General features: G+C 41.9%; 1 protein-coding gene across 1 annotated transcript; it reads left to right on the top strand.

Moving 5' to 3' along the window:
• Positions 1-3,372: 3,372 nt before the first annotated feature.
• Positions 3,373-18,423, top strand: aebp1a (AE binding protein 1a). Its single transcript, XM_074691114.1, has 20 exons — positions 3,373-3,913; positions 9,147-9,428; positions 9,693-9,755; positions 11,307-11,366; positions 11,526-11,585; positions 11,679-11,738; positions 12,673-12,750; positions 12,872-12,981; positions 13,056-13,195; positions 13,278-13,362; positions 13,450-13,594; positions 15,023-15,102; positions 15,188-15,311; positions 15,412-15,608; positions 15,863-16,036; positions 16,119-16,244; positions 16,322-16,568; positions 16,800-16,939; positions 17,417-17,516; positions 17,630-18,423. The coding sequence occupies exons 1-20, from the start codon at positions 3,679-3,681 to the stop codon at positions 18,181-18,183; spliced, it is 3,060 nt and encodes a 1,019-aa protein (XP_074547215.1). The 5' UTR covers positions 3,373-3,678; the 3' UTR covers positions 18,184-18,423.
• The last annotated feature ends 262 nt before the right edge of the window (positions 18,424-18,685 follow it).

Below are 18,685 nucleotides of genomic sequence, written 5' to 3'. Positions count from 1 at the left end.
TGACGTCTGGGAATAAGAGTACGTGCCTAATTACACACAGATGTGCCCAAGAAAAGGACGTGAAGATAAAGATTTATAAAGATCTTTCTGTGTAAGAATGTCAGGATGACCTCTTAAATCACTCGGATCATGCCTGCCTTTCTTTTTCACAAACACAGAAACACACTCTAAACTCAATTTGAGACCAGTTAAATGAACCTAAGGCCCCAGCAGAGGGACCATGTGGATACAGGCCCCTTAGAAATTTTTCTCCTCCTAACCTGGGAAAGAAACAAGATTAACAAGGGTTAAATTCAAAGCGTGACATTATTTAAAGCTCCTGTGCCTTCATTTTCATCATTTCATTTGACACCTACCCTCCTACATTGGTCCTTTAAAGAATTAAATAATCTTTTTTTATTAAACTAAAAAGAGGCAAATGAGATCATTAGATCTTCTTCTTCACTGAGAATCTCTATTATTAGTTTCAGTCAGTCTCATGACCACCCGCAAACTCTTCACAGGAGCCTTAAAGCCTCTTTGTGAAACTTGATTTCTATCCTCTTCTAGATGGTCAATGGATACATAGTTTGTGTACAGTCATTGAGGACAGCCTTGTTGGACTGGAGTTGTGTCTCAAAATTAAATTCCTGATAAACTTTGTGTTTTTACTCTAATTTTTTTCTCACAATGACTCACTACTTTCTGTCCAAATGCTGCTGAAAGTCCACATGTATCTGGTCCACTTTATACCTGCTGTATGACTGGCAGACTAGTGAGTTCACCAACTAGGAGGTGAATTAGTGACACCTGGTGGACTGGGGTGGAATAGCATGGCAGGATTGGATGCACTCATTAAAATGTGTGCATTATGGATACAAAAAACAGCTGCAAAAAAAAAACAAAAAATCTTTACATGTTGACTATCTTATCCAATGTTTTAAACTCAGATAAAAAGATTTACTTCTTATTTGCTCAGGTCTATATTAATTAAATCTGTCAGACATTAGACTAAACAGCTTTGAGGAGTTGGATCTTTGGTCCGGGGAAAAATACATAACCACCCTACATATCAACGTTCTGACTCAGTGTTAGCTGTGCAGTGACTCAAACAGACCTGCTAAAATGTGTAACATTTTCCCTTGAATGAGTAAAAACTTTGCACATTTAGCAGTTTGTAAAACACGCAATTGGAGTTTGAACATTCTGCTTTCCAAAGACAAGGAGTTGACTGTCTTAAGTAATACTCTTAAGCAATGTAGATAAAGACAAAACATTTCATAACACATTAATGTGAGACGAGGTCTCTGCAGGGTCAGCGAGCATTACCTCAGTCATAAAAACGATGAACAGATGTGAGAGATGAGGTATTTATTCCTTGATGAACAAACTGAGTCATGATGTTAAGTCAGCAAAGGGACACTTTATCCTCTTCTGACATCTTTCAGCAGATGGTTAGTGGTGATTATTTCAAGCCAGGGTGTCCAAAGTGTTTTCAAAGAGTTTTCAAAGAGACATATGATTTTATGATACCAGATGATCAGTGGTCAGTTTTTTGTAGTGTTACATGTTGCATTGACGTCGGCAAACTGCTCCTTCTTCAGGGAAATGTTCTCCATTAGGAGGCAGTATGAGGGAAATATGTCAGAATTATTATTATTATTTTTATGGCAGGATCAGGATTTTATCAGGATTGTTTTTCACATTCAAATTATTTTGACCTGAAAACATTTTTAGCCCCACATACTTCTTCTGTACCAATTTTTGTACTTTCTGCTCCATTTCATAACTTGAATCTAGTCTTGTGTCTTTTAATGTGTCTTAACCTCACATTTTCACATCATGATAGGTACATTAATTTAAAGACATCAGCAACTTGAGAGTTGTTAAGTTTCTGCAGAGTGTATAGAGCTTTAGCTTTATACAAGTAGCCTCTTCACAGTCCAGATGTAGTTTGGTGAGATGTTACTAGGTACACATTGTTTTGGTTTGTGACCATGACAGAAAATGTAAGTGTACACATCATTTAAAACATGATTCATCTGATTTAAGGCATTTAAAGACTTTAAAATTATTGAAGTGCACACAAAAAAATTCTTCTGGTTTAAGAGAACTGTATTTGAATTGGGACTTTTTTGTTTTTCTTTTGTCCCTCTTCTGCTGCTGTCTCTTTAAGGCACCCTGCTTCACAAACCCCTTTCCTCAAATTGGCCCAGCCCACTGGAGGCCCATCGGGAGTGAAGCTAGGGTAAGGCCTTGGTGTTTGAGGCCCCTTCCTCCAAAGTGCCATAAACCAGTTAGGTGATCTTTATCTGGTGAACTCATCATTTAGCAAGATCTCATGAAGATTTTGTTTTATTTTTATTTTTTGCCGATACACAGTTTCATGCAGTCTTTGTTGCTGTATGGCCCTTATTGGATCAAACTGTGGTGACCTAGATGTAAACTCGCACACCCACCATCAGGCTCCTTGTGTTTTGTCTGATATCAGAAAGCAGAAAGAGCTCATGCTGCTGACCCCATGAGGTGTTCCATCACTCTCAGCCTGTGCTGTCACATACCATCAGTCACCTCCTCTGTCTGGGCACTGTTCACTCCCTTCTGCATCTGAATGAGACCCCAAAGAGGGGCTGTGGCAAAGCGCCCTGATTAAACTCAGTTGATGGAAACTATTTAGACATTTTTGGCTCCAGTTCAGTTTTTGTTTACAGCTCACTTAGCTGCCTTTAACAGCACAAATCTATGCATTAAACCAATTTTCATTATTAGACAGAGGAAAAAAAGTTTTCTTGAACCATGCGAGGCTGCAGCTGCAGAATCCAAACATTTCTGGCAAGGAAAAAATGCACTGAAGATACTTTGGGTTGATTTTTTTCAAATGTAAGAAGGATGTTGTACTTTTGAAAGTCACAGACTCTTAAACAACAACATGTGTGTTTCCACATTGTGCTTTCTTCTTTAATCTCCTTAGGATCCAGTAGGAGGCAGCCACATGTCCCAGTGTTTATTTTCTCTGCTCAGATGTAATGTAAAGCCTCTGCTTGCTTTAAAGAAGTCTGGAGCTGTGTTTTCTATTATTTCATTTTCTCTCAGAGCTTTAATCTCAGCCTGTGGTTAAGTCACGTCCTTGTTCTTTCAAACAGCTACAAACCCGATCAAACCTTCTGTCTTTAATGATCCGTCTCTCTGTGTTTTGTTTCCTCCTCTGTAGGAATGTCACATGTGGCAGATGCTCCTCCCCTCTGCTTAGAGATGGGTGAGGGGAAAAGGGGGTGAAGGGCCTGGAGGGAGAGATGTGCCTGTGGAGTGTATGAGAGAGGAAGAGGAGGAGGGAGCTGAAGAGGCAGGGAGGTGTGCTGCTCTGCTCTGCTGGAGAAAATCCAGACAGATGAATTTCCTCCACTCGACCATGAGGCTGCTTTAAAACTTCAGCTCGCAACATTTTCTCCTCCTCTGCACACTGACTGCACACCAGAGAGGAGGAAGTCCTCCAGACCTCCACAGGCTCATCCTTTTGTTCTCTCTTTCTACTTTAAAGATTTTTTAAACAGGACCTCAAAGTCTGGAGACCTCAGACGGCTGAATCTGTGCATCTGCAGGTCAAATGTTCAAGCAAAGTTATTTAACATCTGGTTTTGTCAGATTCTGAGTTTCCTGGAGCTGTTTTAGTCTGTGCTGTGCTCTGCTCTAACTGGAGAAATGAGGACCGAGGTGTTGGTGGTCCTGCTGGCTCTCGGTCTGAGCTGTGCTCTGGTCTGCACTGAAGATGATGTGAAGGACGACAAACTTCAGGTGAGAGAAACCAGAGAAGCAGTGAAGACTGACAGAAGGCAGAGAGAGGACGAGGCGGGGGTTGAAATGTCAGATGAGCCTGCTGAAGTAGAGGAGCAGACGAAACCAAAGAAGAAGAAAACACCTGAGGAAATCGAGGCAGGTGAGTCCGGACTCAAACAAACACAGTTAGAAAAGGTTAATTTGACTTTTCATGTGCCCAAATTTACTCATTTGATCTGGTTTTTTTTCTGTTAGATTGAAGACATTAGTGTGATTATAAAACAAAACATGCCCTTTATGACTGGCAGGTTAGTTGATCACTTGCAATTACATTTGACCAGATAAATTCATTCAAATCTGTTAAGGATAGCTTGGTATTTTTTTTCAACATTTTTATATGATGAGAGGTATAAAACTGAGCATTTAATTATATTTTTAAATGCATATAGGAAATTGAGCACATAATAGACCAGTGAGAGATCCTCAGGTGCCCTAGAGTTAATAACATCTGCAGGCTGCAAGTCTGAGTGTGGTCCTGTGTGTTCAGTGCAGAGCTTTAAAGCAGGAAACTGTGGTTAATGAAGACAGATGCTTTTAGTTAATCGAGTTTGACACACACGTTTCCCTCCATCTTTAGAGACTGGTGTGCATGAAGTTTAACCAAAAACATGGAAATCAAAGTGCCAGAGTGCCCCATCGTGCCCCAGAGGCTGCACTCCTTGTAACAGCGGTCACTGGTTTGACTTTCCCTACTCTCTCCTCCTTCTCTTCATTAAAAGTCAGACTTTCTACTGCCAGAAGGAAACACCCATCTGAAGTAAAAACCCGGTTTCTGTTTTTTTTTTTTTTTTTTTTTTTTTTTTTTTGTTAAAGGAGGAACATCATTTCTTGTTTTGTAAAGGCAGCATTAGGCAGCTCTTTAAAGGCACTGTGAGGACTTTCTGTTTGGTAGTGTTTTTTTTGGGATGAAGACTCCGTTTCCCATGAGCACCACCACCCACTGTGCTAAAGACGTGACTCTTGCCAAGGTGTGCGTTTGTTTTGGAGAACAGATCTTCTTAAATAACTCTACTTTTCTTTGTTAGAGACTACTTTTCCCTTTTTTAGTTATGTATTGCTATTGTTTAAAACATGAAAATGATCAAACTTTGTAAACTCAGTTTGTAGTTAAGTGTCCAGAAGGTGAGCAGACTATCTGTTTCATGTTACTACATTGAGACATGTCAGTAGCTTGAGGGATTGGACTTGATTTCCCTGTTGAAAATCCGTCCCGCCCATAAATACTGAGATATAATATTCATAAATAACAAATTTTTGTTGCTGATAATCTCATTTAAAATGTTGGATCATGAACAGACAGGTATATAAAGGTGAGACTAGCTTAACACCACTAAGAGAGTCCAAACAGTGACTTTAAAATTGGCTACCATTGAGCAGCTGTTTCCTGGACACTCATTAGCCTCTGGTCCAAGGTACTAATTGGCGGATTTTTGAAGGTGACCTTTAACCTTTGTTTTAAGAACACTAAGTGGCAAACAAACCTTAAAAAGACACTTACGAGAACCAAGAAACTGAGGCTCTAGAGTTTAGATTGGTTAGTGTTTTGGGCACCAAATAGTCATTGCTCCAGGAACTTCAAGTGGCAAAAGAACCTTTAAGAGGAACTTAAGGGTACATCAAAATTCAGATTCCTTTAGTTTGTTTCAGCTCCAGTGTTTAAGCAGCCCTTAGCTTTTGCTTTACGAACACTTAGCACTAAGTTAAACTAAAAGGGTAGTTTAAAACTCAAGCTCCAGGGTTTCCCGAAGCCTATATTTAAAGGTCTGCTTCAGCCCATAAGTTTTAAGTTGACCCATCAAATTTGTTTTAGTGTGAGGCATAAATCTGCAGGTTTAAATATGATATTTTCTGACCTTTCCTCCTCTCTAAGCTCTAAGCAGCCAAGACTCTTATGGTACACAGACGGGAAAGGCTGCAATCAATCTCTGAGGCAGGAAAACACTCCGTTTAAACTCTGTTATCTGAAGAACTCTGACTGTCTCCATTTCTCTCCAGAAACAACTCAGTTTCTGATGATTTACCAAGCGCCTCAGCCAACTCTCTCAAAAGAAAGGGTGAAAGCAGTAAAAAAAAAGGGTAGATGTTGATTTAGATTGAAATTAGGGAAAGTATCCACCAACAGAAATGGAAAATGTCTCAGCAAGTGGCCTCGGCTGTCTGAAAGCTTCAGCCTAGACTTAAACAAGTCATTCAGTCTGTTTTTCTGTCATATGGAAAGGAAAAGTCAGTAAATATAAGTCAACTAGTGCCCCAGGTTTCAAACTTCTTACAGTTTGTATCTGTACATCGGTTCATTCATTCCATATATCTAACTAAACCTGTTAACACTTGATGTTAATCTGAGCTTTAAAGAGGGGTTACCCTCCTCAAACACTATGGCCTGCCCATAGCTCCACCCCTAGAGGTCCTCCAGAGGACTGGCTAATGAGAAGGAAAGGGGTCTGTTTAACGGGGACAGCAGCCGAAATGTAGCATTCAGACAGAGTCTGAAATAAGGTTTTCTAAAGCTCCATAGGGAAAACATATGCGATTTTTGTAACTGTAAATAATGCAAAGCTACTATGGGGGCACCAAAGGAACAGAATTAAGACTGAGAAAGCAAGATACCCCCTCTTTAAGTTTGGGTTAGCCATTTCTAAGTAATTAAAGTTAAAAAAAGAGACAGAATACACAACTGAAAAGCAGTTTTGGGCTTATTTAAGTCACATAAGTTCTGTTAACACTTATCACTTCTTATCATTTGAGCTTGAGCAAAATGGTAAAGCATAAAAAATTTTGAGAAATGAACTCTGGATTCAGGACACTCAGTCTTTTTTACGCACTCAGTGTTTTTAACCATACAATCAAAGCATTGTTTGTTCACCGGATGACTTGCATGTCCAAAACCAGGACACCAGAAGACTTTTGGGTTTTGTTTGGATAGAAAATCTCTGAGTGATTCAGGGATGACGGAGCAGAAACATCCAGCTGGAGGTCTGACATTTTCTTGGCAGCCTGACTGCAGTGCTGCTCCCATGACCTGCTCTCCCTGCCAGGAGTCCAGGTTGTGGAGTGAACTGTAAAAACTCTCAGCAGCTTGTTTTATCAAACACAATGATCAGAGAGTACAAGGAGTGTGGCGTCTGTCTGCGCCTCACTTCTGTCCACTAAACAGACACATCTGTGAAAAAACACAAAGTCCGAGCTGCAAAAATATTTCCACTACGATTTTTTCCATAAGTGAGCAGACGGGATTTACGAGGGGACCTACTTTCAGTAGCACTCATGCATCAGCTCTGACTGATGTTCACTTTCCGCTGCATGAAGCAAAACCACAAACCAGAGCAGCCGGAGCCTCTCGTGTGGCTGATTTCAGTTACATAAAAGGCCATAATTAACCAAACCTGGAGCTGAAACGGTTTCTCATGTCTTTAAAACTTTGTTTGGGAAGAGTCTGCTGAGTCTGCAACATTTTCATCAGATCTGTGTCACGGTCATATTTAAGTTCGAAGTCTCTGTTTTTTTTCTGCACAGACAACTTGGAGCTAGTCAGTGCTGGATTGATCTCCTTTTTCTGTGTAGCTGTTTAAGTTGTTGTTTGGCTCTTTTCCTCCTAAACCCCAAACGTTAAGCTCCCATTAAAGGAGTATTTCCATAGTTTTGGACTTAGGCACTACTTCTGTTCACATACATATAAACCAGCAATGGGTATAAACAGTTTTAGAACAATGTGTGACCTGTTAAGGTTTATCAGTGGGTGATGACGTGTTGAGTATTTAGAGAAAGATGCTCTGTAGAAATCAGCTCTTCAGGGAGCTCAAGTTCTGGCTTCACTTTTAAAGAGTGGTCATGTTGTCTGTCTTTTATCTAAGTGATAACATGGAGTGAACCCAAGACTCCTGGGGCCTGCTTACACTGGGTTGCTGTATAGCTGGGATTTTGTGACTCCAGCAAGAAACGATGTAAAAAATTATGCTGGGGTTAATGCTAAGCTAGGCTGACCTTGTCCTGATTTTATCCAACCACAGGGTTAAGATAATCTTCTGTCCTCTTAATTAGAAATATGGCATAACTCTTAGGACATGACAGGTGTGTTTCTGTTTTTAGTTTTTTTTTCTTTTTTTTAACTAATGGTAGCTTTCTCCATCTTTTTCTATTCTTAATGCTAAACTAAGCTAAACACAAGTTCACTCAAACTTAATTCTTAGCCAACAAGAATGTGAAAGTTTTATGTTCCATTGAATAAAGAAAAAAAAAACTTGCATCAAAACACAGATTTAAGGCAACAGAACTGTAAAAAATAACATAACTTTGAAAGACTGCCGTTTGGTTCTGACAGCAAATCTAGGGAAAGGAGTTTTTCACCTGCTTAATTCTTGCTTTTTCGAAGCGTGTAATGTTATTTCAGCCAACCTCAGATGACTGACAGTGTTAGAAAGTGTCTGCCAGGTACACAGCAGGTGAGTAATGGAGTGGCTCTCATAGCCGTGTTGTGTTTAAGGACTGGTGGAAAATCAGGAAACATGTCTAGCAGAGGAAAACAAGCCGCCCTCTGTGTCTGGAGATTGTTGCATAACGAAGGTGGATGAAAACTCTTTGAAGATTTCTCCTCTGTAATGTTCAGTTCATGAAACCTGTGATTTCATACTTTTAGGGTTAAACACAGCATCTCATTAGAGACTCAGGGGGGCGTTCAGGAATACTGGGCTGATTGCAGATCAGATTGTTTGAGAGAAGACGTTCAGAGGTCGCCCACATTCACCCATTTGTTTACATCTCTGTCGGACATTTGCTTTGGATGCACTTTAAAATATTTTGTTTCACAACAAACCATTGTTTGATTATGTTGGTATGATTTTGGGTCTACTCCAGCTCCCAGCAGTGAAACATTTTGCTGACCTTCTTTTTGTTTCAGATCTTCAGATACTTTGTGAGCTCTTCTATATATACTATAGTTTGTCCATCATATACAGAGCAACATTTGCACTGTTGGAGGAGCAGCTGTCTGGGGATGTCATTAGATTTTGGCTCCAGTGTTGTTTTTGTTTGACTTCAGACCAAAACCAACCAAAGAGGAGTCGGAGTCCTCTTTCAGAACCAGGTCCAGCTGCTTTACGTGTTATGGCCTCAGTGTGTGTCTACGTTTCTGTTTTAATTGGTTTTGAATGAAGCTATCTGGAAAAGCATTCATGCTAACAGACACATAAAGACAAAGTACAGAGAAACATTTGGCTGAAAAAGTCCATACAGCCCTATTAAAGAGCCTAAACAGCTGCTTTATGACACAAACTCTTCATAAACACACATCGTATTTACATGAGTAACTGCTCCTTTGTTTTATCGCCTCTCTGAAGCCAGAGCAAAGAAAGCAGCAGAGAAAGAAGCCAAAGCAAAAAAGCAGAAAGGCCCAAAGCCGACAAAGAAGCCAAAAGCCCCGAAGCCCACCAAAAAGCCCAAACCACCAAAGCCAACAAAGAAGCCCAAGGCGCCCAAAGCCACCAAGAGACCAAAGACAACAACCACAGCCCAACCAGACACTACAGTCCAGTCAGGCACCAAAGAGCAAACAGACACCAAGCGCACGTCTCTGGAGGAGGAAGAGGAGAGGCTGATGATTGAGCTCGGCTGGGACACATGTATGTATTCTTCAAATTCAAGGATTTCATTCAGTTGTTGAATCAAACTCTGAATGAGACTGATGGAAATGGAGCATGGGCTATTTGATGTCTTAGTAAGATGTTTAAACCTCTTATGTCTATAGTGCATTTACCCCAAAATACAAAATGTATTCAACATATTTAATTGCAATTCAGCATTTTATCTTGAATATTTAAAGCTTTCTCCTGTCTTTTCATGGCTTTAAGAGACATCTAAGTTCAAGTTTTTCAATCTCTTTGCAGTATTTCGACCTGTGACCCCAAAGAGTCCTGATACTTGGGTGGAGCCTGTTGAACCAGACCTGGGTGAGTCACTAGTTTTTGTTAATGACAGAATTTTGAAGTAATAAATGCAAGAGGTCTGGGAACTTTGGGAGCCTGTTGGTGTGAATGTGTCTCTGTGAGCGACCCCGTAAACTGGAGACCTTCAGCTGAACGTATCAGTGGATATCTATTTACATCAGCTGTTGAAACACAATAAGTCCTCGGGAAAGCATCCTAGTTTAGTTTTTGATTCAAATATCCAAATCTCCTCATCAGATAAGTGTTTCATGATAATATGAAGATATCTGGGAAGGATGCATCCCATTGAAAATGAAGCCTCTAAAACTAAAGCTTCTATGGTGTCCTCTTTGCAGAATGAACTTCTCCTTTGTTGTTTTACTGCCCTCTACTGGTCTGGTGGTGTAGTGCAATTACTTTTATTCATTCTCCATACATCACTGGTCTGATTATTGTTGTCTTTATGGGACTTTAGGTAGACAACAACAGGCCACATGAACTGAAGGTCACAAATAGCAGAGAGCTGTGTTTTAATAACAGCTTGAAATGTGGATGGATCATAGTGATTAAACCCTTTGGGATAAAATATCATGACCAAACAGTGAGAAACTGACTAAACAGCGAAAACTGAAAAATGGCCTTACTTTCATCATATTTTTCCTCCATCAGAGGAAGGTATGTTATGGGAAACAGCTCCTGCAGATGTTCTCCATGTTTCTGGTGTGCAGCTGTAAAATCTGTTGTTCTTCCAGCATCGAGGCATCATTAAATAAAGATGACGTCCCAGAAGAACTAAAGGCTTTTTCAGCCTGACCTCTGCTTTTAGAAACTACCAAGAGACCACACCACTAACAGAGAAAATCCTAAAATCTGATTCAAGACCATTTTATGGCTGAAGAGACATTTTACAGGGTTTAGGTTGACCAGATATGAACCCGTATTTAGTAAAACAACACTACAGCCGGAATGAGGCAGCAGGGACAGAGGCTCTATCTCCTTCTCTAGCCTAAACCCTAAGCTCTGAAGTCTTGCAGACTTTTCATGCATCAGATGTGTGGTGTTAGGGTCCATGGGGGAACTATCCCTTACATACATTGTATGCTTGAAAACACATCTCTTCTCATTTGTAGCATGCTGACTTGTCTCTTTCAGACAAGTGACTGACTCTCTCAGTCAGCCTGAGTCAGACTTCTGTGTCTACTTAACATGGACTCAGTGAAGCCAAAAGTTTAATGACGCTTTTTATGACAGAGCTCAGACGTTCCAGCAGGTTACCATCAGAGTGGTGAAAGATTATGCTGGGAAGGATGTGAAAGCTTCCAATTTCAGGGAACTGCTAAACTCCATGAAAGAGATTTATTCAGTTAATGGACCTACAAGTAAATACAGACAGAAGACTAAGGCAGAGACTTAACCTTAAATGCTCCTGTCTACTGTTTCCCAGGTTTTTACTCTGCAGATATATTTCCTCTCTGATGTTTCTGGACCTCTGTGCTGATAAAAATGCTGCTGTGCAGTTTTTTCATGATGCTTTATTGGAGCTATTAAGTTGAATGTGAGCTGATGTCTCCACAGTGCCTGGAGGATACCCAAGAAAAGAAGCTACAACCACAGAGGTCATCATGTACATTCCAGGTACCCTCGCTTCTAAAACGTGTCTGTTCTTTACCAGAAGACATGATTGGAAATCGAAGTTTTGCCAAAAAAAATACTTTTATATGCTAACCCATAGTCGCAAATACCAATTCGACAGGACTTGTGTGGTTAAATGTCTTTTTTGTGACTCTTTTTCAGAGGAAACCACTGTCGTCCCGTATGTTGGCCCGTGGTATGAAGAATATGACTACGCTGACCGTGAGTCACAATGATTTCTACCACACACACAAGCTTCAGTTTGTTTGTGGCATCAGGATGAGTTGTTTTCTGTGTCTGATTATTTCTTTGCAGTGGCTGCAAAGAAACAAGAAGAGGAAGAAGAGAGAGCGAGGAAAGAAAAAGCAGAAAAAGGTTTTTATTTTTCTCTTGCTCAGTTTAAGGATGACGGATAAATTCACTTTAAAAAGGGGTCACTGTGTTTTTTGTAGTCTTTATTCCGTCCCTCTGGTGCTCCTGTAGTGTCTTTACATGGTTTACAGCTCAAATAAACCTCTATTTATTCCACTGGTGTTTTAGAAAACACCTAGTCTCACTTTAGTCTCTTTAAGGCTCCCCACTCCAAAAACCCCCTTCACTCTGATTGGACAGCCCTCTTTCAGTCAGAGCTATGGGCAGACCTTGGTGTTTGAGGCCCAACCCTTCAGTGTCTGAAGCAGTTGGGAAATCCCGATGTGATAACTTCATCATTCCAACAAGTCTTATGAAGACTGAAGGTCTCATGTAGATCCTGTAAAGATCTCATGTAGAGCTCATGCAGAGACTTTTACAGATTAAATTCCACTAACATAGAACAAAAACAGAAACCCAATAACAGCCAATCTGTCCCACAAGTGCTTAAGTGTTTGTTTATAACCAACAGTAATGAGAATAATGGGTCTCGTAGGCGGTAAAATGGGAGCAGAGAGGAAGACTCTCTAACAGCTGCTCTGATCAGAGTCCCTCAGTGGATTTTTGTATGAGGCTCCGAGTCCAGCTGGACGATGTTAAAATGATCTCAAACACAGCCAGAGAGCAGTGTTTGATAACCATCTGCTCAAGTGTTACTCAACATTTTGGCATTCTCACTTCAGTCAAATTAGAAGTCCCAGAAATCTTTTCTGGATCCAAACAGCATGAAGAAATTAACTCCTGCAGACTCATCTGACCCACATTTCACTCCAGGGGGAACCAGGTCCACTGTATCAGCACATATGGAAAGATTTTGTGTGGCGGCGGTCGATTGGAAAGCAGAGTCCATGTAAAGAAAAACATGTCTGACATATTGTTTTGTCGTTACACTGTGAAGCTGAGCGGCTGAGGAAGCAGTGGGAGGAAGAGGAGGAGGAGAGGCTGAGGCAGATGGCCGTGCCCGTTGAACCGAAAAGTAAGATGAGAACCGAGTTTGTTGAAATGTTTCCACAAGTCTGAAACACAAACATGCTTACAGCTTTGCTGCTCTGGAATCAGAAACTTTCTAGATCCTGTTTTTCTTTTCTGTCCCTCAGAGTGTCCTCCTCTGGGTCTGGAGTCTCACCGGGTGGAAGAGGACCAGCTGCTGGCCTCCTCTCAGTCCCATCATGGCTTCACGGCTCAGAGAGGACGCCTCAACATGCAGGTAAACACTCATCTTCAACCAGGAAACATCAGGAATCTAGCTTAAAGGTATAACGCAGCTTTTTTGTTCTGCAGGGCTCAGATAATGAAGAGGACCTGTACGGAGGAGCGTGGTGTGCAGAGCCAGAGGAGACTAACCACTGGTTTGAGGTGGACGCTCGCCGGGAGGTGGAGTTCACGGGAGTCATCACTCAGGGGAGAAACTCAGATACAGTGTAAGCTCTGCTTTATGAAATACGTCCATTAATGCTTCTTTAGACAAATCAAATGGAGACTTGACTCCCATCGTCTTTCCAGAGAGGATTTCGTGTCCTCGTACTACGTGGCCTTCAGTAACGACAGTCGGGACTGGACAACACTGCATGACGGCTACGCCGAATGGGTACCAGGAGCTTTGAAGAATTAAAGTTCAACAATAAGACATGAAGCGGTGATGACTGACTCTTTGTTTATCTGATCCTCTCTGCAGTTGTTTTACGGGAATGTGGACAAAGACACGCCAGTGATGAGTCAGTTCTCTGCGCCTGTGGTCGCACGCTACATCCGCATCCTGCCTCAGAGCTGGAACGGCAGCTTGTGCATGAGAGTGGAGATCCTTGCCTGTCAGCTGCCAAGTGAGTACGACAAAGAAACAACACCAGGCAGCACAGATAGAGTCTGAGCCTAGATTTATTCCTCAGATTTCAGCGTTTCACAGGTTTCTGAAGCCTCCCTGAGCTCTCATTCCTTTAAAGCAGAGATTCACAGCATCCGAACTTTTGCCAAAATCTGAGCAAGAAAAGTGTTATCCAACGAAAGTGTGTTTCACAACACGAACTGAATAACCTCAGAGTTAAAACATGCATTACATAACTCTGACCCATGAAAGCTGCTGAGTTTTTCCACCATTACCAACAACCTGCAGGACCAGCACTGCTAAAACTGAAATCTAAGCAAATATTTATGTCTAGACTTAATGAGCCACAATCACCTGAAAGTTTTATAAAATGTCTTATTTTAGTGCATTAAAAAATTGAGTAAAAAATATGCCAATGAGGTAAGAAAAATGTATTTGTTTAGTTTCTTGCATTAATAATAAACTCTTATTTTAAGAAACTTAGCACAGACATTTTTTTTATCCCATTGAAAGACTTTAAGCAATCAGGTGTCATTTTAATCTTTTGATATCTGTGAACTTTTATCTGATATTTCTACAATTTCTTGAACCAGGAAAACCTCTCTGAGATTGAAAATCTCTTTTGAAAGAATGTCCCAGTGATACTAGCAACAGCAATGTTGGAAAAAAATTATGTACAAAACTTTGAAGACATCAACATATTCTGGATCACAGGACAGAAAGTCCCTGGTCAAAGCATTTAAAAGCTGAAGTATCGTCATCCAACTCCTTCAGTCTGCACCAAAACTTCAAGAGAGACTAGCTTACTTAGACCTAGGGATGGGTACCTTTCACATTTGAAACGATACGGTACTGATGCCGGTACCTTGCAATCGGTTTTCTAACACAACGGTACCAATTTTCGGTACTTTTTTTGTGTTTAAGCGGCAACAAATATCAATTTGTTTGATAATAAAATCTCAACTTTTGTCAAATCAACATATCTATTCTTCAGTATATAAAGTTGCAATGCTGTGTTCATGCCCAGCATGAAAACTCACCTACTCTTCCAACCCCTCACTGCCAGATGTGTTTTGGTACCCTTACATGGTACCTTTCAATTTTCTGTGAATAGGTACCAGTATTTTTGACAGAATTCGGTCGGTACCTTTAAAAGTACCTAATTCAATACCCATCCCCACTTAGACACAAATCCTCCTGCAGAGGATTTGTCTTAAAACTCTTTTTTTCCCCAGTTTTAAGATGCTATCTCTGAGGACAGAGGGCAAAATCAGGTTAAGGGGCCAGATTACAAAGCTAAGACTGTAGCTTGCTGCCTTTTTCAAATGAATTAATAAGAGACAAGCAGATGTAGGGTCATCTCCATTGTACTCAATCTTTTAATAATACGTAAGGAAAGAATGATCCAGAGCGTTGTTTCTTTCAGGCAGCTATCAGAGTGAGAACGAGGTCAACCCCTCAGATGACCTGGACTTCAGACACCACAACTACAAGGAGATGAGACAGGTCTGATTGATGAGACACAAATGGCTCTGATAGCCCTGTGGAGATAAATATGACTGACATGTCTCTCCATGTTGTTGGTTTACAGATGATGAAGGTGATAAACGAAGAGTGCCCAAACATCACCAGGATATACAACATCGGAAAAAGTGCTCAGGGCCTGAAGATGTACGCCATGGAGATCTCAGACAACCCCGGAGAGCATGAGACAGGCAAGAAGCTGACAGCTAAAAGTACAAATAGGAGATGTTCTTTTAATTTCTCGTGTTAATAGTTTAGACTCCTGTTTTCTTTCTTTTGTCTAACTGACAGGTGAACCAGAGTTTCGGTACACAGCCGGACTTCATGGTAATGAAGCTCTGGGTCGAGAGCTTCTTCTCCTCCTCATGCAGTTTATCTGCAAAGAGTACAACGATGAAAACCCCAGAGTGCGCCGTCTGGTGGATGGAGTGAGAATTCACCTGGTGCCTTCACTTAACCCAGATGCTTATGAGCTTGCCTTCGAGATGGTACGAAACATTCAAACTTAAGGCCAAACACTGGTGTTCTGTTCTCAGAAACTGGGTAAAGAGTTGTGCAGATGTGGGTATGACTACAGCTGACTGATGAAGGGTGGGGTTTAGGGAAACTCCTCACAGGAGCTTTAAAAATTAAAAAGGAAGATATAAATACACAACAGGAAGATGTCAGGGACTATGAACCGGGAACAAAACAAACTGACAGAAAAAAAACTGATCGGTACATGAAACATCTTGTCTTTTAGGGCTCAGAGATGGGGAACTGGGCGCTGGGCCACTGGACTGAAGAAGGTTATGACATCTTTGAGAACTTCCCAGACCTGAACAGCATTCTGTGGGGAGCCGAGGACCGAGGCTGGGTCCCTCGTGTGGTACCCAACCATCACATCCCCCTCCCTGAAAACTCCCTCAATGGCTCTGTGAGTTTGTTTCCAACACCAGTCATCTTTCTACCACTTCATACACACAGTTTATGCTCTCAACTTTTTCCTGCTCCTGCAGCTTGCTACAGAGACCAGAGCCATCATCTCCTGGATGGAGCGCACGCCATTTGTGTTGGGAGCCAATCTGCAAGGAGGGGAAAAACTAGTCGCCTACCCTTTTGACATGCAGCGTCCGCCCATTTCTGTAAGGCTGCTGTGAGACTAAAGGCTTATTTACCTCAATGAATGAAATAAAAATAATGAAGTTTGTTTTGGGTTCAGCTAACAGAGAGCCGGCGCTGGAGAGCGAATGCTGAGATGAACGAGGAGACGTGGGCTCGCATTCAGCGGCAGAATGAGGGAGCTCTGAGGGAGACGCCTGACGACGCCATGTTTCGATGGCTGGCCATGTCGTATGCTCACAGCCATCTGACCATGACGGAGACATACCGCGGCTCCTGCCATGGTGATGATGTCACTGGGGGGCAGGGCATCGCCAACAGAGCCAGCTGGAAACCAGTGGTGGGAAGTGAGTCAGGACAGAAGGACGTCAAATGATTCATTTATCCTTTACAAGCCACTGTTGGTATTTAGTTGGCCTATTTAGGAAAACGTGGACAAGAAGGAGGACAGAAAAGTAGCTCCTAGGCATAAAATGATAGCAACAGCCCCAAAGTCCAATTGGATATCATTATCCTGAAGCCTGAGGTTATGAACTAATTGTTATTTTTAATCCTCTCTTTGGTGACTTTCTCCACAGGTATGAATGACTTCAGCTACCTGCACACAAACTGCTTTGAGCTCTCCATCTTCTTGGGCTGTGACAAGTTTCCTCATGAGAGCGAACTTCCCCTCGAGTGGGAGAACAACCGCGAGGCTTTGCTGTCCTTCATTGAACAGGTAAGAGCTGACAAGGATACAGAGTCCAGGTTCAATGTTTATCTTTAAAGAAACAATTTTTTGCTGCTACCTTTCGTATTTTTTAATTTATCAATAATCCGAACCACCTTCCCATGTGGGATCAAGGGAAGGCCAGCATTGGGCAGGATACAAGTACACCCTTGCCAGGTCACTAGTCAAGCTGTCATCATTGACAGCTTGAGACTATCTGCACTGACCCGGATTACACCAAGATCACCTGAAATCAGAGCTTTAGTCTAGAGATTGGTACAACTTTTTATTTCCTATTTATGTGTGGTTTCTATTTCTCATCTGATATTCTTCCTTTATTGTAAATAAGCTGTATGTACTGACCGAGTTTCTCCCCCAGATTCTGAGACAAACAACTGTTGATTCACTCAAATCTACGGCAATTCAGAGTCTGGGGGAGAAATCACCCAATCCCTAGATTTAATATTACTAGACTGTCCTCTGCAGGTAAATCGAGGGATTAAAGGTGTGGTGAGAGACGTGGAGGGAAATCCTCTGGCTAACGCCACCATAACTGTGGAGGGCATACGGCACGATGTCAGGACGGGTAAGTCAGCTGCTGTTCAGGATTAAATGGTCTGTGATTTTTGATAACGTTGGTCACATGATTAGTGTTAACCTCCTGAAATGACCCCCTTAAATCTCGGTCCCCTTCCTCAGCTCAAGGTGGTGATTACTGGCGTCTGCTGAATCCTGGAGAGTATCGAGTGACCGCCAAAGCTGAGGGCTACACCCCTCAGACCAGACTGTGCATGGTGGGCTATGACTCTGGAGCCACTCCCTGCAGCTTCACTTTAGCCAAATCCAACTGGGACCGCATCCGGCAGATCATGGCGCAGAACGGAAACCGCCCCATTCGATTGGTCCCCAAAGTGACCGTGGTGAAAACAACCCCAGCCAGCGTGGTTGTCACCACTATAGACTGGCATGCCGCCGCTCAGAGAGCAGAGCGCCTCCGGCGGCTCAGGATTCTACGTCTACGAAGGCTGCGGCAAATGAGACTACGAGGTGAATTCAGCATCACTTCAACAACGACAGCGACTACGACAACAACAACAGCAGCGCCAACGACGATACCAAAAACAGAGACGACCACTTCCTGGTACGACTCCTGGTTTCCTGTGGACAGCTGGTCTACTGAGAACCCATTTGATAGCATCAACTTTGAATCAGGGCCCACTCAGGACTATCCTTTTGAATTCTCCATCGACTGATCCCGACACTCAGTGACCAGACATCTACATCTGCCACAAAGACCCTCACTGACCCCTCCAGTCTGATCCAACAGCTCTGAAGATTCTCACAGATGGTTTATGAAGTTTCTGCTGAGCAGAGACGGTTCAGGACAAAGTAAAACAGCCTTATGTAAAATAAAAACACACTCAATACTTCACATAGAGCACACGTCATGCATTAAATGTATGGATGGTTAACGTTGGGATTGATGACCGTAGTTAAACTGATCTGATTGTTCAGCTGAATGCATCGATTAAATGAAGTTATTTTCTAGGTTCCTTCAGTCTGTGTTTGTTTCTGCATCTGATCAGGGGATTTATTCACTCAAAGATCCTGTGAGGAGTTTAAACTGGTGACAAAAAGACTGAAATTGGTAACGCTTCCCCTTCCCCAAAAAAGCAAACTAGACCATAAGTACAAACAGATTACTTCTCTGTGTAATGCTTAATGTTTGGAGTCAGTGCTGGCTAAGTAGCGAGT

The sequence above is a fragment of the Halichoeres trimaculatus genome, unplaced genomic scaffold (genome assembly GCF_033239565.1).
Source record: "Halichoeres trimaculatus isolate MK-OKI-2021-1 unplaced genomic scaffold, fHalTri1.1 fHalTri1_scaffold_16, whole genome shotgun sequence".
Classification (NCBI taxonomy): Eukaryota; Metazoa; Chordata; class Actinopteri; order Labriformes; family Labridae; genus Halichoeres; species Halichoeres trimaculatus.
This window is presented reverse-complemented; position numbering and strand designations above follow the sequence as displayed.